Source organism: Pogoniulus pusillus, chromosome 13, assembly GCF_015220805.1.
Source record: "Pogoniulus pusillus isolate bPogPus1 chromosome 13, bPogPus1.pri, whole genome shotgun sequence".
NCBI lineage: Eukaryota > Metazoa > Chordata > Aves > Piciformes > Lybiidae > Pogoniulus > Pogoniulus pusillus.
The window spans coordinates 30,625,913-30,648,217 of NC_087276.1; the positions used below are offsets into that span (position 1 = coordinate 30,625,913).

At 48.6% G+C, this 22,305-nt stretch overlaps 1 protein-coding gene across 1 annotated transcript in view; it reads left to right on the forward strand.

Moving 5' to 3' along the window:
- Positions 1-22,305, forward strand: part of DNAH3 (dynein axonemal heavy chain 3) — an 86,783-nt gene that overhangs the window by 56,460 nt on the left and 8,018 nt on the right. Inside the window, exons 36-55 of the mRNA XM_064153821.1 lie at positions 152-263; positions 1,146-1,387; positions 1,957-2,057; positions 2,135-2,240; positions 2,756-2,885; positions 3,365-3,601; positions 3,983-4,086; positions 5,917-6,211; positions 7,101-7,280; positions 9,003-9,126; positions 9,218-9,374; positions 10,709-10,852; positions 12,918-13,584; positions 13,691-13,856; positions 14,174-14,390; positions 15,377-15,559; positions 16,373-16,571; positions 18,030-20,171; positions 21,106-21,331; positions 21,656-21,900. Coding sequence (XP_064009891.1) covers positions 152-263; positions 1,146-1,387; positions 1,957-2,057; positions 2,135-2,240; positions 2,756-2,885; positions 3,365-3,601; positions 3,983-4,086; positions 5,917-6,211; positions 7,101-7,280; positions 9,003-9,126; positions 9,218-9,374; positions 10,709-10,852; positions 12,918-13,584; positions 13,691-13,856; positions 14,174-14,390; positions 15,377-15,559; positions 16,373-16,571; positions 18,030-20,171; positions 21,106-21,331; positions 21,656-21,900 — 5,977 coding nt within the window. The remainder of the gene's footprint in view (positions 1-151; positions 264-1,145; positions 1,388-1,956; positions 2,058-2,134; positions 2,241-2,755; positions 2,886-3,364; positions 3,602-3,982; positions 4,087-5,916; positions 6,212-7,100; positions 7,281-9,002; positions 9,127-9,217; positions 9,375-10,708; positions 10,853-12,917; positions 13,585-13,690; positions 13,857-14,173; positions 14,391-15,376; positions 15,560-16,372; positions 16,572-18,029; positions 20,172-21,105; positions 21,332-21,655; positions 21,901-22,305) is intronic.

Sequence of the window (22,305 nt, forward strand, 5' to 3'; positions counted from 1 at the left end):
TGAGTTAGCTCTTCAAGCAGCCTTAGCAGAGTGCAGCTAGGTAGCTGCTGTTTGGCCCCGCCGCGCGCCTGTGCGGGAGAGAGAACTGTTTGCGTGCACACAGTGTTGGCCCTGGTGCCACGCTGAGGAGCTGCTCTCTTCTCACACACAGATCTACGAGATGATGCTGGTGCGCCATGGCTTCATGATCGTCGGAGAGCCTCTGAGCGGCAAGACCTCTGCCTACAAAGTGCTGGCTGCAGCCCTCGGAGACTTGTGTGCAGGTAACCTCCTTCAGGCACAGACTGCTCAGGAATTGAAGTGAATCCCCAGGCTGATGGTTTGGATCTTTGCAGAGATTATGTCCAGGTTGTTAGATGTGCTGTGGTCTGCTTTTTCAACTGGAAGGTTTCTATCAATGAACTCTCTTTGTCTGGCATCTATGAGGGGTTGTTAGCCTGCAGAAGAGGAGGCTCAGGGCAGAGCTCATTGCTGTCTGCAGCTCCCTGAAGGGAGGCTGTAGCCAGGTGGGGTTGGGCTCTGTTTCCAGGCAGCCAGCAACAGAAGAAGGGGACACAGCCTCAAGTTGTGCCAGGGTAGGTTCAGGCTGGATGTTAGGAGGAAGTTCCTGGCAGAGAGAGTGATTGGCATTGGAATGGGCTGCCCAGGGAGGTGGTGGAGTGGCCGTGGGTGGAGGTGTTGAAGCCAAGCCTGGCTGGGGCACTTCAGTGCCACGGTCTGGTTGGTTGGGCAGGGCTGGGTGCTAGGTTGGGCTGGATGAGCTTGGAGGTCTCTTCCAACGTGGTTGATTCTATGATTCTACAAGTATTTTGCTCTTAACTTCCTGGGATAGTAAACCATACCAATGTGCTTATGCTTTGATGAGTGCTGTTAACTGTTGTATTTGTGCCTAATGCTCTTGAAAAAAATGGCTCCCAGAAACAAATAGAATCAGATCTACTCTGCTTGTTTTTTCTTCATGTGCTCTTACAAATAGGACTTTGTGCTTTTGCACAAGTAATGGAAGTTCTTAGTTGCTGCCAAATGTCTGGAGGTTTTTTTGGGCAGCAAAAGTAGGACCCTTGAGGATCTTATTCTATACTTAAGTTGCTGAATCAAGCTAACCTATCAAAGTCTCAAGCTCATCTGTCTGCCTTTTTACACAGCAAAATCCATGGATGAATTTGCTGTGGAATACAAAGTTATTAATCCCAAAGCAATTACCATGGGGCAGTTGTATGGCAGTTTTGATCCTGTGAGCCACGAGTGGGCAGACGGAGTCCTTGCGAATGCCTTCAGGGAGCAAGCATCTTCCACCACAGATGATCGGAAGTGGATTATTTTTGATGGCCCAGTGGATGCAGTTTGGATAGAGAACATGAACACTGTGCTGGATGATAATAAAAAGGTAGCCTGATTTTTGCCAGTGACCTCATCCTTACATTGTTTTAGTAGTAGCAATATTGTTCTTACCATGCTGAGCCTCAGGAAAAGCTGCTGTACAGGAAAGCTTTGCTTTTCCCCTCAGTTACAAGTGTTGCTTTAACAGAGGACATTCAGCTGTTACTTCTCTCTAGGAGCCTTGTCTTGCTCCTGCCTTACTGCAATGTGGCTGTTCACTCAGATTGGTTTTATTGACCTTTTTAGGAGACTGAAATATGTAAACTGAGTTCTGTACCTGAAAACTGAACTAGCTGAAGTTACTTAGTGAATACATTAACTAAGAAAAGCTGCAGGTCATAGCTGCTTTTGCTTGCAGAGTTCTTTAAAGGCAGACCCTTGTTCTTGGTGTCTCTGCAGGCCTCTACAGTAACACAGGGAGAAACTCAGGACAGGGTCAGAAAATAGGCGTTAGGAGAACACAAGTGAGTGCATGAGGAGTGCCACTAAGCAGGATGTTCAGAGATTTTATGGGAGACATTGGTTTGGCTAAGACAATCAGCACTGGATGGTGTTTACATGATGGTTTTCTTCCAGCTGTGCTTAATGAGTGGCGAAATAATTCAGATGAATTCAAAAATGAGTTTAATCTTTGAGCCGGCTGACTTAGAGGAGGCATCTCCAGCAACTGTCAGCAGGTAATGTGGAAGCATTCAGACTTCACTGTTCCACCTTGCTCATCTCTTCCTGTACCATAGCTATTTGTTCTTCCCAGGTGTGGAATGATCTACATGGACCCACAAGAGTTAGGCTGGAAGCCACTGAAAGAGTCCTACATGAATACACTGCCTTCAAACCTGCAGGAAGAACACCGAGAGCTGGTGCCAGACTTCATTTTTCTTATAAGTCTAACTTAGATGATTAAAATGATGTTCACAGTTTGGCAGTTTGAAGGCAGGCCTGCAGAAACAAACTTTTGGAAGCACTTTCATGATGTAGAGCCCAAGATTTCCTAGGGGATGCTCTAAATGAGTCTGTAGTGATGAGTATCAAATGTTAGTGCAAGCGCACGAGGGCTGGACATGCCAGGAATACAGAAATGGGATGTGGGAAATACAGGAAGAGTCCAAAAGTTTTGAACTCATCCTTCTGTATAAGAGCTCTAGAGTTCAGCTTGAGAAATGGTCTGTGGCAGAAGCAGCTTGTGTTCACTGTCAGATAATGGTGGTGTGGCTTTGTGTCACTTTCAGCACTGCCTCACCCAGGCCTGTTCTTGATCTTCCCTCTGCTGCCATGGGGAACTTCTGATGCCTTATGTTTTACTGAGAGAATTCGGGGACAGTGGGAGGTATGGAACTCCTGTATTGTTTAAAGCCATTTCCTTTTCTCCTGGCAGATCAATGACATGTTCATGTGGCTCGTGCAGCCCTGTTTAGACTTCGTTCACCTCCACTGCAAAGCCATTGTACAAACATCCTCTATTCATCTGAGTTATAGCTTGATGAAACTCTTTACTTGTCTGCTTGGTAAGTGCCTTAAGCCTTGTTCCTACTTCAATTTCTCTTTCTCCTGCTGTGTCCCCTAAGAAGATGCACATTCTCAGGTGCCAAGAAATACCAAAGGAGTTCCTTTACTGTTGAGACCATCTGACACAAGTCCTTCCTCACTGACCCACATTAACAGTAGTGCTTTGCCTAGCACCCAGAACTTCTGCATTTGGGCACTGGTGTCATTACAAAACTCAACTTCATCTTGTGAGTGTATTCCAATTATTTTGCTTGCTGTTTGTGAGCATCTGAAGAAAAGAATTAGGACCCTCTGTAAATCTTTTTCTTCTCACTTGTAAACAGCATCTCACAGACAGGACCTCTCTCTGCAGATTGGCATTGTTCCACTGAGGAGGACACTCACAGCTTGTCTCAGAAGGCTCTTGCACAAGTGCATTTTGGCTTGGGGTTTGTGCTTGTTCCTGACACTTAACTGCAGCTGCAAATATGTGTTTTAGATGAACTAAAGCCATCTGAGGAAGAGGAGAAGGAAAGCATGTCCAGTCAGCATCTCAGCTTGTGGCTGCAGGGGCTATTCCTGTTCTCCTTGGTGTGGACAGTCGGTGGGATCATCGATGCAGACAGCAGAAAGAAATTTGATCTGTTTTACCGCAACTTGCTGATGGGAATGGACGATGAAAACCCACGCCCTAAAAGTGTGAAGCTTGGCAGAGGCAACATCTTCCCAGAAAAAGGTGCTTCTGCACAACTCTGCTTGCTGGCCTTCTGTAAAGCAGCAAGGAAAGCCAGCACTGTAGGGGGGACAGAGAATGCCTGGCAGATATGAACTCTGCAGCAGAGCCACCATCTGCCAGGCCTTGGGCTGCACAGCTGGGTGCTCTTTCCTTGCCCTTTTAACCAGGAGTAGCATATGCCTCATGTTACACTCAAACAACGTAGCTGAATCTGACCTAAAACAATTTGATGATAATAATGGCAGTGGGGGGGAAGGGAATCTGGCATGCTGGAAAGCCTTCATTATCTCGCAGTGTTGGACATCTCAGACTGCAATGAGTGAAGTTTATTTTCATTCTTTCATCAGTGGCCTTTCCTCTGCTGTGTGTTTCAATGAACAGGGAGTGTTTATGACTTCTATTTTCACAAGCATGGCAGCGGGCAGTGGAACGTGTGGATGGAGTACATCACAAAAGAAGAGCAAGTCCTCTCTCCAGGAGCTAAGGTTCACATTGATACCTTCCACTGTGGAAAATAATTGACTAAACAACTGAGAAGTATGAATCAGGTCTCTTAGCTGGTGCTCATTCTCCTGTGGAATGTTTGATCTGCAACATTTCATTAATCTCTGTAGGCTCCTTTTCATGCTCGTGTCTTAATTCTGTTATCATCAACATTGAATGTTTGGCACTGCAGGGGATAAGGAGCCCTGAGGTTGACTGGTAGTTAAAATATTTTGTTTCTCTTTTTGCCTTTGTAATAGCATCTGATGTTGGGGAAGTCATGGTAGGAAAGACACAGAGACTGAATTACTGTCCCTTCCTTTTTGTTTCCTGTGGCTGATATCCTGATCATAGAATCAGCCAGGTTGGAAGAGACCTCCAAGCTCATCCAGGCCAACCTAGCACCCAGCTCTGGCCAATCAACCAGACCATGGCACTAAGTGCCCCTTCTGGGCTCTGCTTGAACATCTCCAGGGACAGTGGTGACTCCACCACCACCTTGGGCAGCCCATTACAATGCCAATCACTCTCTCTGCCAGGAACTTCCTCCTAACATCCAGCCTAGACCTCCCCTGGCACAACTTGACACTCTGTCCCCTTCTTCTGTTGCTGGTTGCCTGGCAGCAGAGCCCAACCTCACCTGGCTACAGCCTCCCTGCAGGGAGCTGCAGACAGCAATGAGCTCTGCCCTGAGCCTCCTCTTCTGCAGGCTGCACACCCCCAGCTCCCTCAGCCTCTCCTCACAGGGCTGTGCTCCAGGCCCCTCCCCAGCCTTGCTGCCCTTCTCTCAACACCTTCCAGCACCTCAACATCTCTCTTGAATTGAGTGGCCCAGAACTGATGTTATAGTGTAAGCTGCAGAGAGCAAGAGAAGATACTTACTGCTGGAGGATATAGACAGCAGGATTGAGGGTCCCAGATCCCCTCTCTTTCTGCACAGAGTCACTCTCATTTCGATGGCAGGGAAGTGAAGCACTGCAGAGATCCACACAAAGTACCTTTCTATGGATAAAATGGCAGGATAACTTAGGTGCTATTTGTTCAGCTTTTCATCCCACGATAATTGCAACTGTCTTGTCTGTTAAGTACAGGAGAGAGGTAGATTGCCTTTTGTTCTGCTGTCTAAAATGTTTTTTTGAGACCTAGTGCACAGCTGCTAATGAGAGGAAGAGGAGAAAAAAAATCCCTAACACTGCTGCTTTTTTTATTGTGCAGTAGGGAAAGAGAATCCAGCTACATTTGAACCCTGAAGTTCTTCTGGGCTTCACAGAGTGTCCCTGGACCATATTATAGCTAATGCTGGTTGTGCTCTTTGCTGTATAACAAGAAGTGGAGCTCTACTGTCTGCCAGAACCTTGTTACAGCCAAAGATTTCAGAGAAAGGAGTGTTTTAAAGATGCATTTTTGCTACAGGCTTCCTGCAGGTGCCTGTAAATGTTCCTGAGGCTTGAGATAGATGTTTGATGTTTGATTGCTGTCTACAACTACCTGAAGGGAGGCTGTAGCTAGGTGGGGTTGGGCTCTTTTGCCAGGCACCCAGCAACAGAACAAGGCGACAGAGTCTCAAGCTGTGCCAGGGCAGATCTAGGCTGGATGTTGTTAGGAAGTTGTTGTCAGAGAGAGTGATTGGCATTGGAATGGGCTGCCCAGGGAGGTGGTGGAGTGGCCGTGGCTGGAGGTGTTGAAGCCAAGCCTGGCTGGGGCACTTAGTGCCATGATCTGGTTGATTGGCCAGGGCTGGGTGCTAGGTTGGGCTGGCTGAGCTTGGAGCTCTCTTCCAATGTTGTTGATTCTGTGATTTTCATGTGCTGTTGTATTTTGTTGTGGAACAGGTATCTGAGCTGATCATTCCAACGATGGAGACTGCCAGACAGATGTTTTTTCTTCACACCTATGTGGAGCATAATGTCCCTTTGCTTTTTGTGGGTCCCACTGGCACTGGAAAATCAGTTATAACAAACACTTTCCTACTACAGCTTCCAAAGCAAAAATACATCCCCAGCTTCATCAACTTCTCTGCAAGAACATCTGCTAATCAAACCCAGGACATTATTATGTCCAAGCTGGACAGAAGAAGAAAAGGAGTCTTTGGACCTCCTCTGGGGAAAAAAGCTGTAATGTTTGTGGGTGAGATGGCAGATTTCCAGGATTTTTATATTATCTTAATTCTGGCTTTAGGCAAAGGCAAGGTACTTAGTGCAGCTAGGGATTTGGGAGTGCCTAACTGCCCTGGGGCACGTTCAGGCATCTGAGGAAGGGTTAACACTGCCCTCTGCTGAAGGGCTTCTAACTCTTTGTGGTGGTTGTCCTCAGAACTTTGTCATGACATGAAATACAACGTAAAAGAGCAACCACACTAAGTGAAACCATCACTGCTAACTCTGTCTGCAAAGTACAATGGCATGAAGGTGCTCATGGGGCTGCAGCAGCTCTGCTATGAGGACAGGCTGAGAGAGTTGGGGCTGTGCAGCCTGGAGAAGAGAAGGCTTCCAGGAGACCTTGGAGTGGCCTTGCAGTATCTGAAGGGGGCTCCAGGAAGGCTGGGGAGGGACTGTTGACAAGGTCTTGTAATGCTAGGATGAGGAGGAATGGGTTTGAACTGGTGGGGGGGAGATTCAAAGTAGATGCTAGGAAAGGATTCTTTGCAGTGAGGGTGATGAGAGACTGGCACAGGTTGCCCAGGGAGATTGTGGAGCACAGAATCACCCAAGGTGGTCACCTTGGGTGATTCTGTGCTCCACAACCTCCCTGGAGGTGTTCAAGGCCAAGTTGGATGAGTCCTTGAGCAACCTGTTCTAGTGGGAGGTGTCCCTGCCTATGGCAGGAGTTTGGAACTGGCTGAGCTTTGAGGTCCCTTCCAACCTAAACCATTTTGTGATTCGATTCTGGTTAGTTTGATGGGAAGCAAGAACAAGAGGACACACTCTTTTTCTACTCCAGTTCTCAGCTTTGAAAGAAAAGTGTAATTGCTAAATGTGCAGAGGTTTTTCTTACTGAGTGCCTGTGTTCTCTGCAGATGACCTGAACATGCCTGCAAAGGAAGCTTATGGAGCCCAGCCACCTATCGAGCTTCTCCGCCAGTGGATTGATCACGGCCATTGGTATGACACAAAAGATGCATCCAAGATCAGCATCCAGGATGTGCTGCTTGTTTCAGCAATGGGCCCACCTGGAGGTGGCAGGAATGATATTACAGGTAGGGAATGTGTTACTTTGGCAAGTGGTTACCTAATTGATGTTATGAGGCAGGTTTGGTCTTGGTGGTGACAAATTGTAGGTGTAGGTGTGTGTAGGTAGGCTGTTTGGGTGATTCCAAAGAGAAGTCTGTCTGCTCAAGGGTCAGTCTGTAGCTTTTCCAGGAGTTTAATCTGCTTTGCAAACAATATTTTAAGTGTTGATGGAACTATGAATTGTGAAAATAATTCTGAAATGAGAGACTTGGGCACTTTTCCCATTTTCTCTCCTTTGGAAAACAGAGGGAATACATCTTCTTGCCAAGTCTTTCTGACAGTCCCCTATTGAAAATGTACTTCCTGCTGCTCAGACCAGCTGCCTGCATTTGCTTACAAGCATGTAGCCTGCAAATCCATGATTCCTGCAGTACCATCAGGAAGGAGGTTATATTTCTCTGATGGTCTTGTAGTGGAGATTCAGGTTTTTCATGTGGAATCCAATGATATCACACAGAGAGTGGTGAGCAGGGGCACAATGTCCACCTGGAGGCCAGTGCCAAGTGGTGTTGCTCAGGGTTCAGTGCTGGCACCAGAGCTGTTTGACATCTTTGGCAGTGACATGGGCAGAGGAATCAGTGCACCCTCAGCAAGTCTGCAGATAGCACCAAGCTGTGTGGCACAGTCAAGTTGCTAGAGGGCAGGGATCCATCCAGAGGGACCTGGACAGGCTGTAGAACTGTGCCCAGGCCAACCTTGTGACACTCAACAAGGCCAAGTGTAAGGTCCTGCACCTTGGTGGGTGTAGTTCCAAGCACAACTCCAGGCTGGGTGGGGAGTGGCTGAGAGCAGCCCTCAGGAACAGGACCTGGGGGTGTGGGGTGCTGAAAAGCTCAACAGGAGCCTGCAGTGTGAGTGCAGCCCAGACACAACCCTGTGCTGGGCTGCAGCAAGAGCAGTGTGGGCAGCAGGGCAAGGGAGGGGATTCTGCCTCTTGGCTCTGCTCTCCTCAGACCCCACCTGCAGTCCTGGGGGCAGTTCTGGAGCCCCCAGCACAAGCAGGACATGGAAGTGTTGGAGGCAGTGCAGAGGAGGCCACCAAGATGCTGAGAGGGCTGCAGCAGCTCTGCTATGAGGACAGGCTGAGAGAGTTGGGGCTGTGCAGCCTGGAGAAGAGAAGGCTTGGAGGAGACCTTGGAGTGGCCTTCCAGTATCTGAAGGGGGCTACAGGAAGGCTGGGGAGGGACTATTGACAAGGTCTGGTAATGCCAGGATGAGGAGGAATGGGTTTGAACTGGCAGAGGGGAGATTGAAACTGGGTGTTAGGAAGAAGTTGTTTGCAGTGAGGGTGGTGAGACACTGGCACAGGTTGCCCAGGGAGGTTGTGGATCTTTGATCGCCTTGGGTGATTCTGTGCTCCACAACCTCCCTGGAGGTGTTCAAGGCCAGGTTGGATGTGTCCTTGAGCAACCTGCTCTTTTGGGAGGTGTCCCTGCCATACTGGATGATCTTTGAGGTCCCTTCCACCCTAGACCATTCTGTGATTGTATGAAATACGCAGTGAAACACTGGTACAATCCAAACTCCTGTTTCCATTTCTTTTGCATTGCTGCTGGGGCAGAAATTGAGCAGAAACAAAAGGGAGCAGTGTTGCTGAGTGCCAGTCTGTCCTAGGAGATGCTGGCTGAGAAATTGAACAATGTTTGGCCATGCCTTCATGTCTCCACATCTGTGTGTGTGTGCTGCAGGCCGCTTCACTCGGCACTTGAACATTGTCTCCATGCATTCGTTCGATGATGAGGTCCTGAGCAAGATTTTTACTGCCATTGCTGACTGGCACTTCAGCAAGGGCTTTGAGGCTGCCTTTCTCAGGTAATCTGGGATCTCTCCTCTCACACTTGGTCAACTTTTCACCTGTGGTTTACCAGCAGAAGTTAAAATTGTATCTCTTTGCCTTCCTAAGGTTGGGGAAAATGATGGTCCAAGCTACAATGGTGATTTATAAAATGGCAGTTGATAACTTTCTGCCAACTCCTACAAAATCCCACTATGTCTTTAACCTAAGGGACTTCTCCAGGGTCATCAAAGGAGTCCTGCTCTGTCCACACACTCATTTGCAAGTAAGTTGATAGTTTAATTATGTTGCCGTAAGAAAAAGCAATGGCAAATGTAAATATCAGTGAAGAAACATCTCAAAACACAAGAACTGTGATTGCAGTAGGTTGACAAGGATTAAAATCAGGATAGGCATAGAATCATGGAATGGTTTAGCTTGGGAGGCACCTCAAAACTCAGCCAGTTCCAACCCCTGCCATAGGCAGGGACACCTCCCACTAGAACAGGTCACTCAAGGCCTCATCCAACCTGGCCTTGAACATCTCCAGGGAGGTTGTGGAGCACAGAATCACCCAAGGTGATCACCTTGGGTGATTCTGTGCTCCACAATCTCCCTGGGCAACCTGTGCCACTGTCTCACCACCCCCACTGCAAAGAATCCTTTCCTAACATCTGCTTTGAATCTCCCCTCTGCCAGTTTAAACCCATTCCTCCTCACCCTGTCATTACCAGACCTTGTCAGTAGTCCCTCCTCAGCCCTCCTGCAGCCCCCTTCAGATACTGGAAGGGCACTCTGAGGCCTCCTCAAAGCCTTCTCTTCTCCAGGCTGCACAGCCCCAACTCTTGCAGCCTGTCCTCAGAGCAGAGCTGCTGCAGCCCTCTGAGCATCTTTAGCCTCCTCTGGACTCTCTCCAACAGTTTCATGTCCTTGTGTTGAGGGCTCCAGAACTGCACACAGTACTCCAGGTGGGGTTTGAGGAGAGCAGAACAAAGGGGCAGAATCCCCTCCCTTGCCTTGGAGGTGTTCAAGGCCAGGTTGGATGAGGCCTTGAGCAACCTGTTCTAGTGGGAGGTGTCCCTGCCTATGGCAGGGGGTTGGAACTGGATGATCTTTGAGGTCCCTTCCAACCTAAACCATTCCATGAATGTCAGTACAATGTCAAGATAAGGGAATGTGAAGAGGTTTATTTCTGTTTGGAGAGTGGTTTTGGTGCAGAAACAGAACCAAACAGCTACAAGCTCTTCAGGGGAAATAGCCAACACAGTGGTGGGCTGGGCTTGAGTCAGAGCCCAGGAGCTGTGTCATTGAAAGATGTATACATGTTGGAAAGGTAGAGAGACTTGAGATAGTGGAGAAAAATGATTTGACACAGGAGTCCCAGTTTGTACTAGCAGGAGGGACAAGGTGGTGAGCAGGTGAGGAAGACAATTAAGTTAGCAGATGCTGAGCCATGTGCTGGATGGCTTGGAAGTGAAAGATTCACACTGAGGTTTAGTACAACATACAGCAGGGTCCAGATGGACATTTCTGTCTTGTTTGTGTGAGGTTTTTTTTAACCCAACCCACCCAAACTCAACCTACCTGAGCTGTACTCACCTCCTTTACTTGCACTTTCAGGATGGAGAGAAGCTGATCAGGCTCTGGATTCACGAGGTTTACCGAGTTTTCTATGACCGCTTAGTTGATGAGGAGGACAGGAAGGTGTTCTTCTGGATGGTGCAAGAGACAACATCAAATAGCTTCAAGCAGAGCTTCAGTAAGGTACTTTTGGGTGATGTGCTGGAACCAGGGCTGAGACTGATGCATTTTCAGAAATGCTTAAGACACTGACATTAGCACTGGGCACATTTGGAGGGATTTTGATCGATGCATTTCAAATCAGTGGATGATCTTCTCTCCAGCGGTGGGTACTCTGCATATTCCTGGTCAGTACAAACTCCTTCATGCTAGAATGAAGGAATGGGTCAGGCCCAGGGACTGGTGGTGAATGGTGCCACATTCAGTTGGCAGCTGTCACCAGTGGTGTCCCCCAGGGATCAGTGCTGGGTAAAGTCCTGTTCAGAATCTTTATTGATGATCTGGACCAGGGCATTGAGTCCAGCATCAGTGAGTTTGCAGATGACACCAAGCTAGGAGCAGGTGTGGAGCTGTTGGAGGGTAGCAGAGCCCTGCAGAGGGACCTGGCCAGGCTGGATGGGTAGGCAGAGGCCAATGGGATGAGACTGAACAAGGCCAAGTGCAGGGTTCTACACTTTGGCCATAACAACCCCAAGCAGTGCTACAGGCTGATGCCAGAGTGTCTGAGAGCAGCCAGGCAGAGAGGGAGCTGGGGGTGCTGGTAGAGAGGACCTGAAGCTGAGGCAGCAGTGTGCTCAGGTGGGCAGCAGAGCCAATGGCATCCTGGGCTGGCTCAGGAGCAGTGTGGGCAGCAGGACAAGGGAGGTTCTTGTGCCCCTGTGCTCAGCACTGCTCAGGCCACAGCTTGAGTGCTGTGTCCAGCTCTGGGCTCCTGAATTGAAGAGAGATGTTGAGGTGCTGGAAGGTGTCCAGAAAAGGGCAGCAAGGCTGGGGAGGGGCCTGGAGCAGAGCCCTGTGAGGAGAGGCTGAGGGAGCTGGGGGTGTGCAGCCTGCAGCAGAGGAGGCTCAGGGCAGAGCTCATTGCTGTCTGCAGCTGCCTGCAGGGAGGCTGTAGCCAGGTGGGGTTGGTCTCTTCTGCCAGGCAGCCAGCAACAGAAGAAGGGGGCAGAGTCTCAAGTTGTGCCAGGGGAGGTCTAGGCTGGGTGTTAGGAGGAAGTTCCTGGCAGAGAGAGTGATTGGCATTGGAATGGGCTGCCCAGGGAGGTGGTGGAGTCGCCATCCACGGAGGTGTTCAAGCAAAGCCCAGAAGGGGTACTTTGTGCCATGGTCTGGTTGATGGGACAGGACTGGGTGCTAGGTTGGGCTGGATGAGCTTGGAGGTCTCTTCTGATGTGGTTGATTCTATGTTTCTAACATCAAAGGGATGCTGAGTTAGTGCCAAGGACTCTCTGGAATAGATGGCTTTTGCTGGAGTTAGTATGTTGAAGAGTCAGTGGGAGCAGTGGGTGTTTTCCTGAGTAGCCTTTTGGCCACTGATACTCTGCAGCACAATCTCTCTGTGAGCAATGTCTCTGTGAAGCTTGTATGCCAGCCTACAACATGCTCCCCACTTAGGTGTTTGTGTTGTTCTGGTTTTAAACTTCCCTGAGACTCTTAATAGCTAACAGAACACTACCAGAACAGGATGCCTTTCCCTCTCCTCCCCTTTGGAAAGAAAGGAATTAGATGTAGAGTGGAAAGAGGTAAAGCACCCAAAAAGTAGTCTTGTTTTGATTTGGAAGTGAAAAGAAAAAACTTTAACAATAAACAAAAAGTATTTAAGGTAGGGGAGTTAGAAAGAGGTATAGGGAAGGGAGACAAGATCCTATATATATAAAAGAAGATTGATGGCAGTGGATGGAAATAGATTCAGGAAGGGGTTGTCCACCATCTGGTAGGATGGACATGTGTTAAAAACAGGAGCAGAGGAACAAAGGTGGTGCTATCAGGCAGGCAGGGAGGGCAAAGAGAGAGAGCAACCAGAAGTTCCTCTGTTTTCATAGGGGCCCTGGACAGGAAGTGGGATTGGGCTAACCACTACCCCTGGGGTCAGGTTCAGACCACCCCCAGGAGGGTTAAGCCTTTACGGTGGTTTTGTGGGGATGAGAACTGGCATAGCTGGAAAACAGGCAGGTAAGAACACGATGTCCTTAAGGAAAACAGCTCTCTAGTGGTTTGACTCACCTCTTGGTTCTGGCCTTTCCTCCAGGTGCTGAGTCATCTCTCACCGAGCGGAGAGGTCTCTGATGATGATATTCGCAGCCTGTTCTTCGGGGACTATTTGAATCCGGGCAGTGGCGTGAAAGTGTACGATGAGATCAGAGACCTGGAGCAGCTGACAGCTGTGATGGAGCACTACCTGGAGGAGTACAACGCCACCAGCAAAGCGCCCATGTCCCTAGTCATGTTCAGGTTTGCTATCGAGCACATCTCCAGGATATGCAGGGTACTGAAGCAGGATAACGGGCACTTGCTGCTGGTGGGGATCGGCGGGAGCGGGCGCCAGAGCGCCGCCAGGCTGGCCGCCTTCATCCATGCCCTCGAGCTCTTCCAGGTGGAGATGACCAAGTCCTACGGCATCGGCGAGTGGAGGGACGACGTGAAGCGAGTCATGCGGCAAGCGGGCGCCGAGAACAAGAGCGTGGCCCTGCTGTTTGGGGACAATCAAATCAAGGACGAGGCCTTCGTAGAAGATATCAACATGCTTCTGAACAGCGGCGACGTGCCCAACATCTTCCCAGCAGACGAGAAGGCTGAGATTGTGGAGAAGATGCAGGGTGCAGCAAGGATGGAGAGCAGGAGAGTCGAAGCCACTCCCCTCGCCATGTACAATTTCTTCATTGAAAGGGTGAAGAAGAACTTGCACATCGTCCTAGGTCTGTATACAGTCTGTGCCCTCTCAGAATGGCTTCTCTTAGGCTTGGGTTTTCCTGCTCTGTAACTGCATACAAGGTTAGGTAACAGGTGTGGCTTTGCTTCTAGCCATGAGTCCTATCGGAGATGCGTTCCGGAATCGATTACGGATGTTCCCATCGCTCATCAACTGCTGCACCATCGACTGGTTCCAGACCTGGCCTACAGATGCCTTGGAAATGGTTGCTCACAAGTTTTTAGAGGATGTTGAACTTGAAGAGGATGTTAGAAAAGAGTGAGTTTTTCCATCAAGAAACATAAGAAGCAAATTTTTCTTCCACTCCCCCTCGAGCCCCCAGTGTACTTGGTCAGAAAACTGTCCTCATCAATTGGCAAAAGTCAAGCAACTCTGAGATTTCAGTGCAAGTCAAAGCTGTGTAGGTTTATGTAACTGATGTTTCAGGCCTCTCTTGGAGAGGAGTTCATAATCTTTCTTAAAATGGGGAAAAATAATTGGGCCTTCATCAGCAGTGAAACATTTTCATAAGCCTAAGGTAGTTTGCTCATAATGAACGTTGTGCTTGCTTGGTAACGTGGGAAAATCTTCCCCAGGGTTGTGTGGATGTGCCAGTACTTCCAGGCGAGTGCGAGAGAGCTCTCCAGCAGCTATTACGCTGCGCTGCGAAGACACAACTACGTGACCCCAGCTTCATACCTCGAACTCATTCTTACCTTTAAGACTCTGCTGAACAGCAAGAGGCAAGAAGTTGACACAATGAGAACTCGTTACCTTACAGGCCTTCAGAAACTTGACTTTGCATCTTCACAAGTAAGTGTCAGGTGAAGATCATAGAATCATAGAATCAACCAGGTTGGAAGAGACCTCCAAGATCATCCAGTCCAACCTATCACCCAGCCCTATCCAGTCAACCAGACCATGGCACTAAGTGCCTCATCCAGTCTTTTCTTGAAGACCCCCAGGGACGGTGCCTCCACCACCTCCCTGGGCAGCCCATTCCAATGCCAATCACTCTCTCTGCCAACAACTTCCTCCTAACATGCAGCCTCTATCTCCCCTAGCACCACTTGAGACTGTCCCCCCTTGTTCTGTTGCTGGTTGCAGTAGGTTCCAGGCAAGTTGTGAGTGATCCAGGTGCCGATCTTCCTAATATGCAAAAGAAAGGCTTCCAGATACTTGCTGGATCACAGTATCATCAGGGTTGGAAGAGACCTCACAGATCATCAAGTCCAACCCTTTACTACAGAGCTCAAGGCCAGACCATGGCACCAAGTGCCACGTCCAACCTTGCCTTGAACTGCCCCAGGGACGGCAACTCCACCACCTCCCCGGGCAGCCCATTCCAGTGTCCAATGGCTCTCTCAGTGAAGTACATCCAGTTTGCAGCCATTGCTGCCACTAATTCTGTGTTTCCTTCCAAGTTTCTTTTGGGTTTTGTTTTCTACCTGTGCAATGAGGGATTATTTGGAGTTCCATAAACTGAAACTGACTGTGAGGAAAAAAATCCCAAACCAATTAATCATTTATTTCTAATTATTGAAACAAAGTGGATCCTTAAAAAGGCAAGCAGATTGCATGGATGATAGAAAAAATCCTTCAAAAAAATCTTTTCAATGAAATAAAAGAGCTCTTAGTGAAAAGAGGCTAGGGAGCCAGTTAGAGTTCTGCAGCTGAAGTGTCCCTGTTTGGATTGTATTAATATACTGCCCTCAGATCTTTCTTCCTGAGCCATCAAGTTAGGAAATGCACTCGGTGCTTACAGAGGTGTTTTCTGCATTTCCTGTTCTGTTCATTAGGTTGCAGAGATGCAGAAAGAGCTGACTGCCCTTCAGCCTGAACTGATTCAGACTTCTGCAGAAACAGAAAAAATGATGATCCAGATTGAAAAGGAAACCACTAAAGTAGATGCAAAGAAGGAACTCGTGGCAGCAGATGAAAAAGAGGCGAACGAAGCGGCAGCTGCTGCTCAAGCTATTAAGGTAGTGTTCTACATCTTTCCAAGTAAATGGGAGCTGTGATGGTGTTTTAGGGGCATAATCTAAGCTCTTAAAGTAACAAAGCTGTGAAATGATCAATGGCATAGACCTAATATAAACAGGGTAAATTTTGGCTGTTTGGGGTATAACTGTGTCTCATAGTAGTGTATAGCTTCCCTTTCTAGTTCACATCCTGAAAGCTGTGTAGCTGTTAGGTCTGCACTAACATTTTCTCCTTCTCTGGAGAGTCAGTAAGGAGGTTATGCTGTATCCAGGCTCAAAGACAATTCATTTATAGCTACCTGAGGCAGTTTGGTACAGTGCTGCATGGAGCCAGAGGCAGATGTCTCTAGCACAGGATTTCCTGTAAGAAGTTGTGGAATTCCTCAGTGTATCTTTTTTAAGCTAGTTGGAGGTGTCAGTGATAGGTAAGAGAGGTAATTACTGAAATCTGAGTACCTGAGGAAGACTTTGAGCTACATATTTTTTATCTTGTCACCACTGTAAGATTTAACCAAGAAAAACTGTGTCTGACTTGTATTCTAATTCTTGTCAGACCAGAGGAACTTTGATCTTGAAAGCTTGTCTGGCTGTTCCAGCTACCAGTTCAACTTACAGGAGTTACTCATTTCTCTACAAACTTCCCCTCTTTAAACTGTACAGAGAAATTCTGAAAGGAGCTCTCTCTCCAAGAAGCATGAAGTGAAGTCTTTCTGTGAGGTCCTTAGAAGCAGTGGCTGTGCTGTAGTGGGGCAATCAGGTTGTTGACCTGCTGTTACATGAGGGTTTATAGACTTCTGCCCAATGCCTTAACAGGATGAATGCGAAGGAGACCTTGCTGAGGCCATGCCAGCTCTGGAGGCAGCACTTGCAGCTCTTGATACCCTGAATCCTTCAGACATCTCTCTTGTGAAGTCCATGCAGAATCCACCTGGTCCTGTGAAGCTTGTCATGGAGAGCATCTGTGTCATGAAGGGAGCAAAGCCAGAGAGGAAACCTGATCCCGGTGGCAGTGGTAAAGATGCAGTTGTTTGTTGTCCCTGCCCTAGGAATGCTTGGGGTACTGCTGCACTGCACTAGTGAAGTGCTTCTGCTGGGAGCTCAGCCATGGGCACTGTAAATCCATTTTGCTGGCAATGCCTTACAAGCAGACTGAACAGCTAGGAATAGCCTGTGCCACTGTAGCATAGTGCCCTTGCTTGATGCTGTTGTACAAGCTTTGTGCAGTGACCACCATACAGTCATCTCCTTAACTCCCTTGGACCCAACCTCGAGATTTGCATTGCTTTGGGGAGCTCCAGGAGCTGGAGGTGTGCTCTGCACCAGTCACCTGCACTCCTGCACTTCCCTTTCTAATCCCTGCTGCCAAACTTTGTCAGTTGTGCTGGGAGACAGAATTGCAGCTGTACTCCCACCACAGGTAATTACACTGGCAAGCTCTTGCTACGTGGGTTATGTTGTTGCTGTGGGATTGCACAGGATTGGAGAGGAAACAGACTTTTTCCCTTCTCCCATCTTATGCCACTCACAGTTCAACCCTTTGTGACTGAAAGCAAGAATTCTCTGCATGTCTTTCCACATAGTTACTGACTTTTCTACTAAGCTGTGCTGGGAAAGACTGTATAGCAATCTCCCCCATCCCTTATTTATTGGTTGGTTTAGAATGAATATGTAGTTAATAAATAGGACACAGGTTAGTGACATGGAAGTTCCCATCTGAATTTCTTTAACCATTTTCCCAAGCTAACTAACAATGGCTGCAGCCAGAGCAGTGTGGGCAGCAGGGCAAGGGAGGGGATTCTGCCCCTTGGCTCTGCTCTCCTCAGACCCCACCTGCAGTCCTGGGTGCAGTTCTGCAGCCCCCAGCACAAGAACTGTTGGAGTCCAGAGTAGGCCATGAAGATGCTGAGAGGGCTGGGGCAGCTCTGCTCTGAGGACAGGCTGCGAGAGTTGGGGCTCTGCAGCCTGAAGAAGAGAGGCTTGGAGGAGACCTTGGAGTGGCCTTGCAGTATCTGAAGGGGGCTACAGGAGGGCTGGGGAGGGACTATTGACAAGGTCTGGTAATGACAGGAGGAGGAGGAATGGGTTTGAAGTGGCAGAGGGGAGATTGAAACTGAATGTTAGGAAGAAGTTGTTTGCAGTGGGGCTGGTGAGGCACTGGCACAGGTTGCCCAGGGAGATTGTGGAGCACAGAATCACCCAATGTGATCTTTGATCACCTCCCTGGAGGTGTTCAAGGCCAGGTTGGATGAGGCCTTGAGCAACCTGTTCTAGTGGGAGGTGTCCTTGCCTATGGCAGGGGGTTGGAACTGGATGATCCTTGAGGTCTCTTCCACCCTAAACCATTCTATAATAAAATCCAGTGGCACAATCCCTACTGTGACTTTTTCATTCTCTGTTTCAAGTCCATGTTTCTGTTTTCAGTCTGATCATGCATGTTTCAAGCCTCATGGTGGTACTGTTTGCAACATAGGTAAAATGATAGAAGACTACTGGGGACCATCTAGGAAACTCCTTGGAGATCTGAAATTCCTTGAGAGCTTAAAGACATATGACAAGGATAATATTCCTCCTGCTATCATGAAGAGAATTAGAGAGAGGTTTATTGACCACCCAGATTTTCAGCCAGCTGTCATAAAGAATGTCTCATCTGCCTGCGAAGGGCTCTGCAAGTGGGTGCGAGCCATGGAGGTGTACGATCGCGTCGCCAAAGTGGTCGGCCCCAAGCGCCAGCGCCTGGGAGCTGCAGAGGAGCTGCTGGGTGTCCAGATGCAGAAGCTAAGGACCAAACAAGCAGAACTGAAGGAGATAGTCGATCGCCTCCAAGCTTTGAACGAGGAGTTTGACAGCATGAACAAGCGGAAGAGAGACCTGGAAACCAACATTGAGCTGTGCTCGGAGAAGCTCGTGAGGGCCGAGCAGCTGATCAGTGGTCTCGGCGGGGAGAGGGACAGGTGGACAGAAGCTGCACGGGCGTTGGGAGCTCGGTACAGAGACCTCGTAGGGGATGTGCTGTTGTCCTCGGGAACTGTGGCTTACCTGGGGGCCTTCACCGTGGACTACCGGCTGAAGTGTCAAGAGCAGTGGCAAGCGCTGTGCAGCGAGAGGAAGATCCCCTGCTCCAGCGATTTCAGCCTGAGTAACACCCTGGGGGATGCGGTGCAGATCCGTGCCTGGCAGCTGGCTGGGCTGCCAGTCGACTCTTTCTCTGTCGACAACGGCATCATCGTTTCCAACTCGAGGAGATGGGCTTTGATGATAGACCCTCAGAGGCAAGCTAACAAGTGGGTGAAGAACATGGAGAAGACGAACAGGCTGTCAGTGATCAAGCTGTCTGATGCACATTACGTGAGGACGCTGGAAAACGCTGTTCAGCTTGGAACACCAGTCCTGCTGGAAAACATTGGGGAAGAGCTAGATGCTTTCATAGAACCCATTCTGTTGAAGCAAACGTTCAAACAGCAGGGAGTAGAATACATGAAACTAGGGGAAAATATAATTGAATACTCAAGAGATTTCAGGTTTTACATAACAACCTGCTTAAGAAACCCTCATTATCTTCCTGAGGTGGCTGTAAAAGTTTGTCTGCTCAACTTCATGATCACACCTTTGGGCCTTCAGGACCAGCTTCTTGGAATTGTAGCTGCAGAGGAAAAGCCTGAGCTAGAAGAGAAGAAAAATAAACTGATTATAGAAAGTGCAGCCAACAAGAAACAACTAAAGGAAATAGAAGATAAAATCCTGGAGATCCTTTCCAGCTCAGAAGGAAACATCTTGGAAGATGAAACCGCCATTAATATTTTGTCTTCATCCAAAGAGCTATCTGAGGAAATCTCTGAGAAGCAAAAGGTTTCCTCTGTGACTGAGATGCAGATAGACTCCACTCGAATGGGCTATAAGCCAGTTGCTGTTCATTCAGCTGTTCTCTTCTTCTGCATCTCTGATCTGGCAAACATTGAGCCTATGTACCAGTATTCCTTGATCTGGTTCTTCAACTTGTACGTTCAGTCCATTGCTAAGAGCAAAAGGAGTGAAGAACTGGAGGAGAGGATCAAGAACATAACTGAGCACTTCACAGTCAGCATCTACAATAACGTCTGCCGCTCCCTCTTCGAGAAGGACAAGCTGCTCTTCTCCTTACTGCTGACAGTAGGCATCATGAAGGGGAAAGACCAAATAGATGATGCGGTTTGGCATTTCCTGCTGACAGGAGGTGTTGCTCTTGATAATCCTCACCCCAATCCAGCTCCAGACTGGCTGGCTGACAAGTCCTGGGCTGAGCTCGTGCGTGCGTCTGGCCTGGCAAGCCTCCGGGGACTAATGGACCACGTAAGGGAGAAGCCTTCCAAGTGGAAACTCATCTATGACTCTGTAAGACCCCACCAGGAAGCCTTCCCGGATGCGTGGGGCGCGCTGGTGGGCTTAGATCGCATGGCTGTGCTCCGGTGTTTGAGGCCTGACAAAGTCATCCCGGCGGTGCAGGAGTTCATCGTGGAAAACATGGGCAGAGCCTTCATTGATCCACCCACTTTTGACCTTGCAAGAAGCTACAGCGATTCCAGTTGTTGTGCCCCCTTGATTTTTGTGTTGTCACCAGGGGCTGATCCTATGGCAGGTGAGACTGGTATTACAGGGGCTGGCTCAAAGGGCACTGAGTGTGGCTGAACTGCTAATCCTGTAGGTTCCAGTTGCTCTCAAGGTGCCTTTAAGGCCAGTACAGCAATGACAGAATCCCAAAGGCTGCATCTGCTCATATAGAAACAACGACACTGAAAGTGCTAGGGGATGGAATGGATGTGGTGGGCATGAAAAGTCTAAGTCACTGAGCAGTGATGCAGAGATCTAACAGCTTGTAACATCCAGACCAATTGGTGATTTATGCTTGCATTACAATTCTTTCAGTGGGTGTCTGGGACTTGCCCCAGTATTTGTTGCAATCCCTCCTCCAGAAGGTTTCCTCCCTTTGAGTTCCTAATTAAATGGTGTAGATGACCACGCTTAAAACACATCTGTTAAATGTCCTTTAAAAACCCACAGCCCCCAAACCCACCCAGATTATTTTTAACCCTGCTGTTCTGCCAGAAGAATTGTAGCATGGAGCCATATCTGGGAGGTGCTGGGTTTGGTGGCAAAGCAAAGGGGTTATTTTTAACCAGATCTTAAGATCCAAATGCCAGCTCAGCTCCCAGAAATAATTGTACCCATGTAACAGAGAGAGCAGAGAGCTGTAGTGCAGGCTGGGAGTGAGCAGCTGGGGCAGGAGGAGAAGACAGACTGGTTAACCTGGCTGCTTTTTGGTGGTTTTCCTTGGTTTGGGGCATTTCTTTATCCATGTTAGCATGTACCCCAGAAACACAGTGACTGGCCCAGCATTTGATACTACTTTTGGGGGGTAGAAGTAGCAGAGGTGGGGGAATCTCCAGCTGAATAAAACGTTTAACCTTTGCCTCTTTAATTGCTTTTTACATTATGAAGATGATGAATGTGGCATAGCTTTACTTTCTAACAGACTCTGTCTTTGTTGGCACGTGTGGCACGTGGCATGACAGGCCTGCTGAAATTTGCTGCTGATGTTGGCATGGGAGGTGCAAGCACTCAGACGATTTCGCTTGGACAGGGCCAGGGCCCAATAGCAGCCAAAATGATTCATCAGGCGATTGGTGATGGAACCTGGGTGGTGCTGCAAAACTGCCATCTTGCAACTAGCTGGATGCCTGCTCTGGAAAAAATCTGTGAGGAAGTGATAGTAGCTGAGAATACCAAAGAGAAGTTCAGGTAGGAGCTTGAAGGTTTTGCTCTTCCTAACTGGAACATTTCAATGAGGGCAGTAGGAAAAAGAAATGAAACTTCTTTTGGTGTGAGCAACCATTTGTATTGCTTATGTGCAGTGGTAAAATAGAGACACCCAATTAGGGTGCCAGCTTTTCTACCTGTCCAGTGTAAGCTGTTTATGCCTGCATTTCAGGACAGATTCATGTGGTACCACTCCAGATAAGCAAGTAACAAACCCCAGACTTCTGCAGAGCAGCACCGAGGCTCTGTCAGTGTTGAGGATCATTTTTGGTTTGGATAATGTGCTGTTTGTAAACTCCTTTTCAGGTTGTGGCTGACTAGTTACCCTTCAGAAAAGTTTCCTGTTAGCATCCTCCAGAATGGCATCAAGATGACAAATGAGCCTCCAAAAGGAGTTAGAGTGAACCTTCTCCGATCGTACCTTAACGACCCCATCTCTGACCCTGCCTTCTTCAGCGGCTGCCGAAAGCCACAACTGTGGCAGAAGCTGCTCTTTGGCCTTTGCTTCTTTCATGCTGTCGTGCAGGAAAGAAGAAACTTTGGCCCACTGGGTAAGGTTTAGCCTATTTTGCAGCTTGTTTCAAAGAGACCAGCAGGTCTGAAGTGCATTCTTAGAGTTTCTCTGTAAAAAGGCAGTGTTGTTGTTAGCCATGTTACGAGAGAGCAACCTCTAGTGCACAGAGCATAAAGCTTTAAAGCTCTATTGTACTGATCGCTGCTCAGGCCACACCTGCAGTGCTGTGTCCAGTTCTGGGCTCCTCCATTCAAGAGAGATGTTGAGGTGCTGGAAGGTGTCCAGAGAAGGCTGGGGAGGGGCCTGGAGCACAGCCCTATGAGGAGAGGCTGAGGGAGCTGGGGGTGTGCAGCCTGCAGAAGAGGAGGCTCAGGGCAGAGCTCATTGCTGCCTACAGCTACCTGAAGGGAGGCTGTAGCCAGGTGGGGTTGGGCTCTGCTGC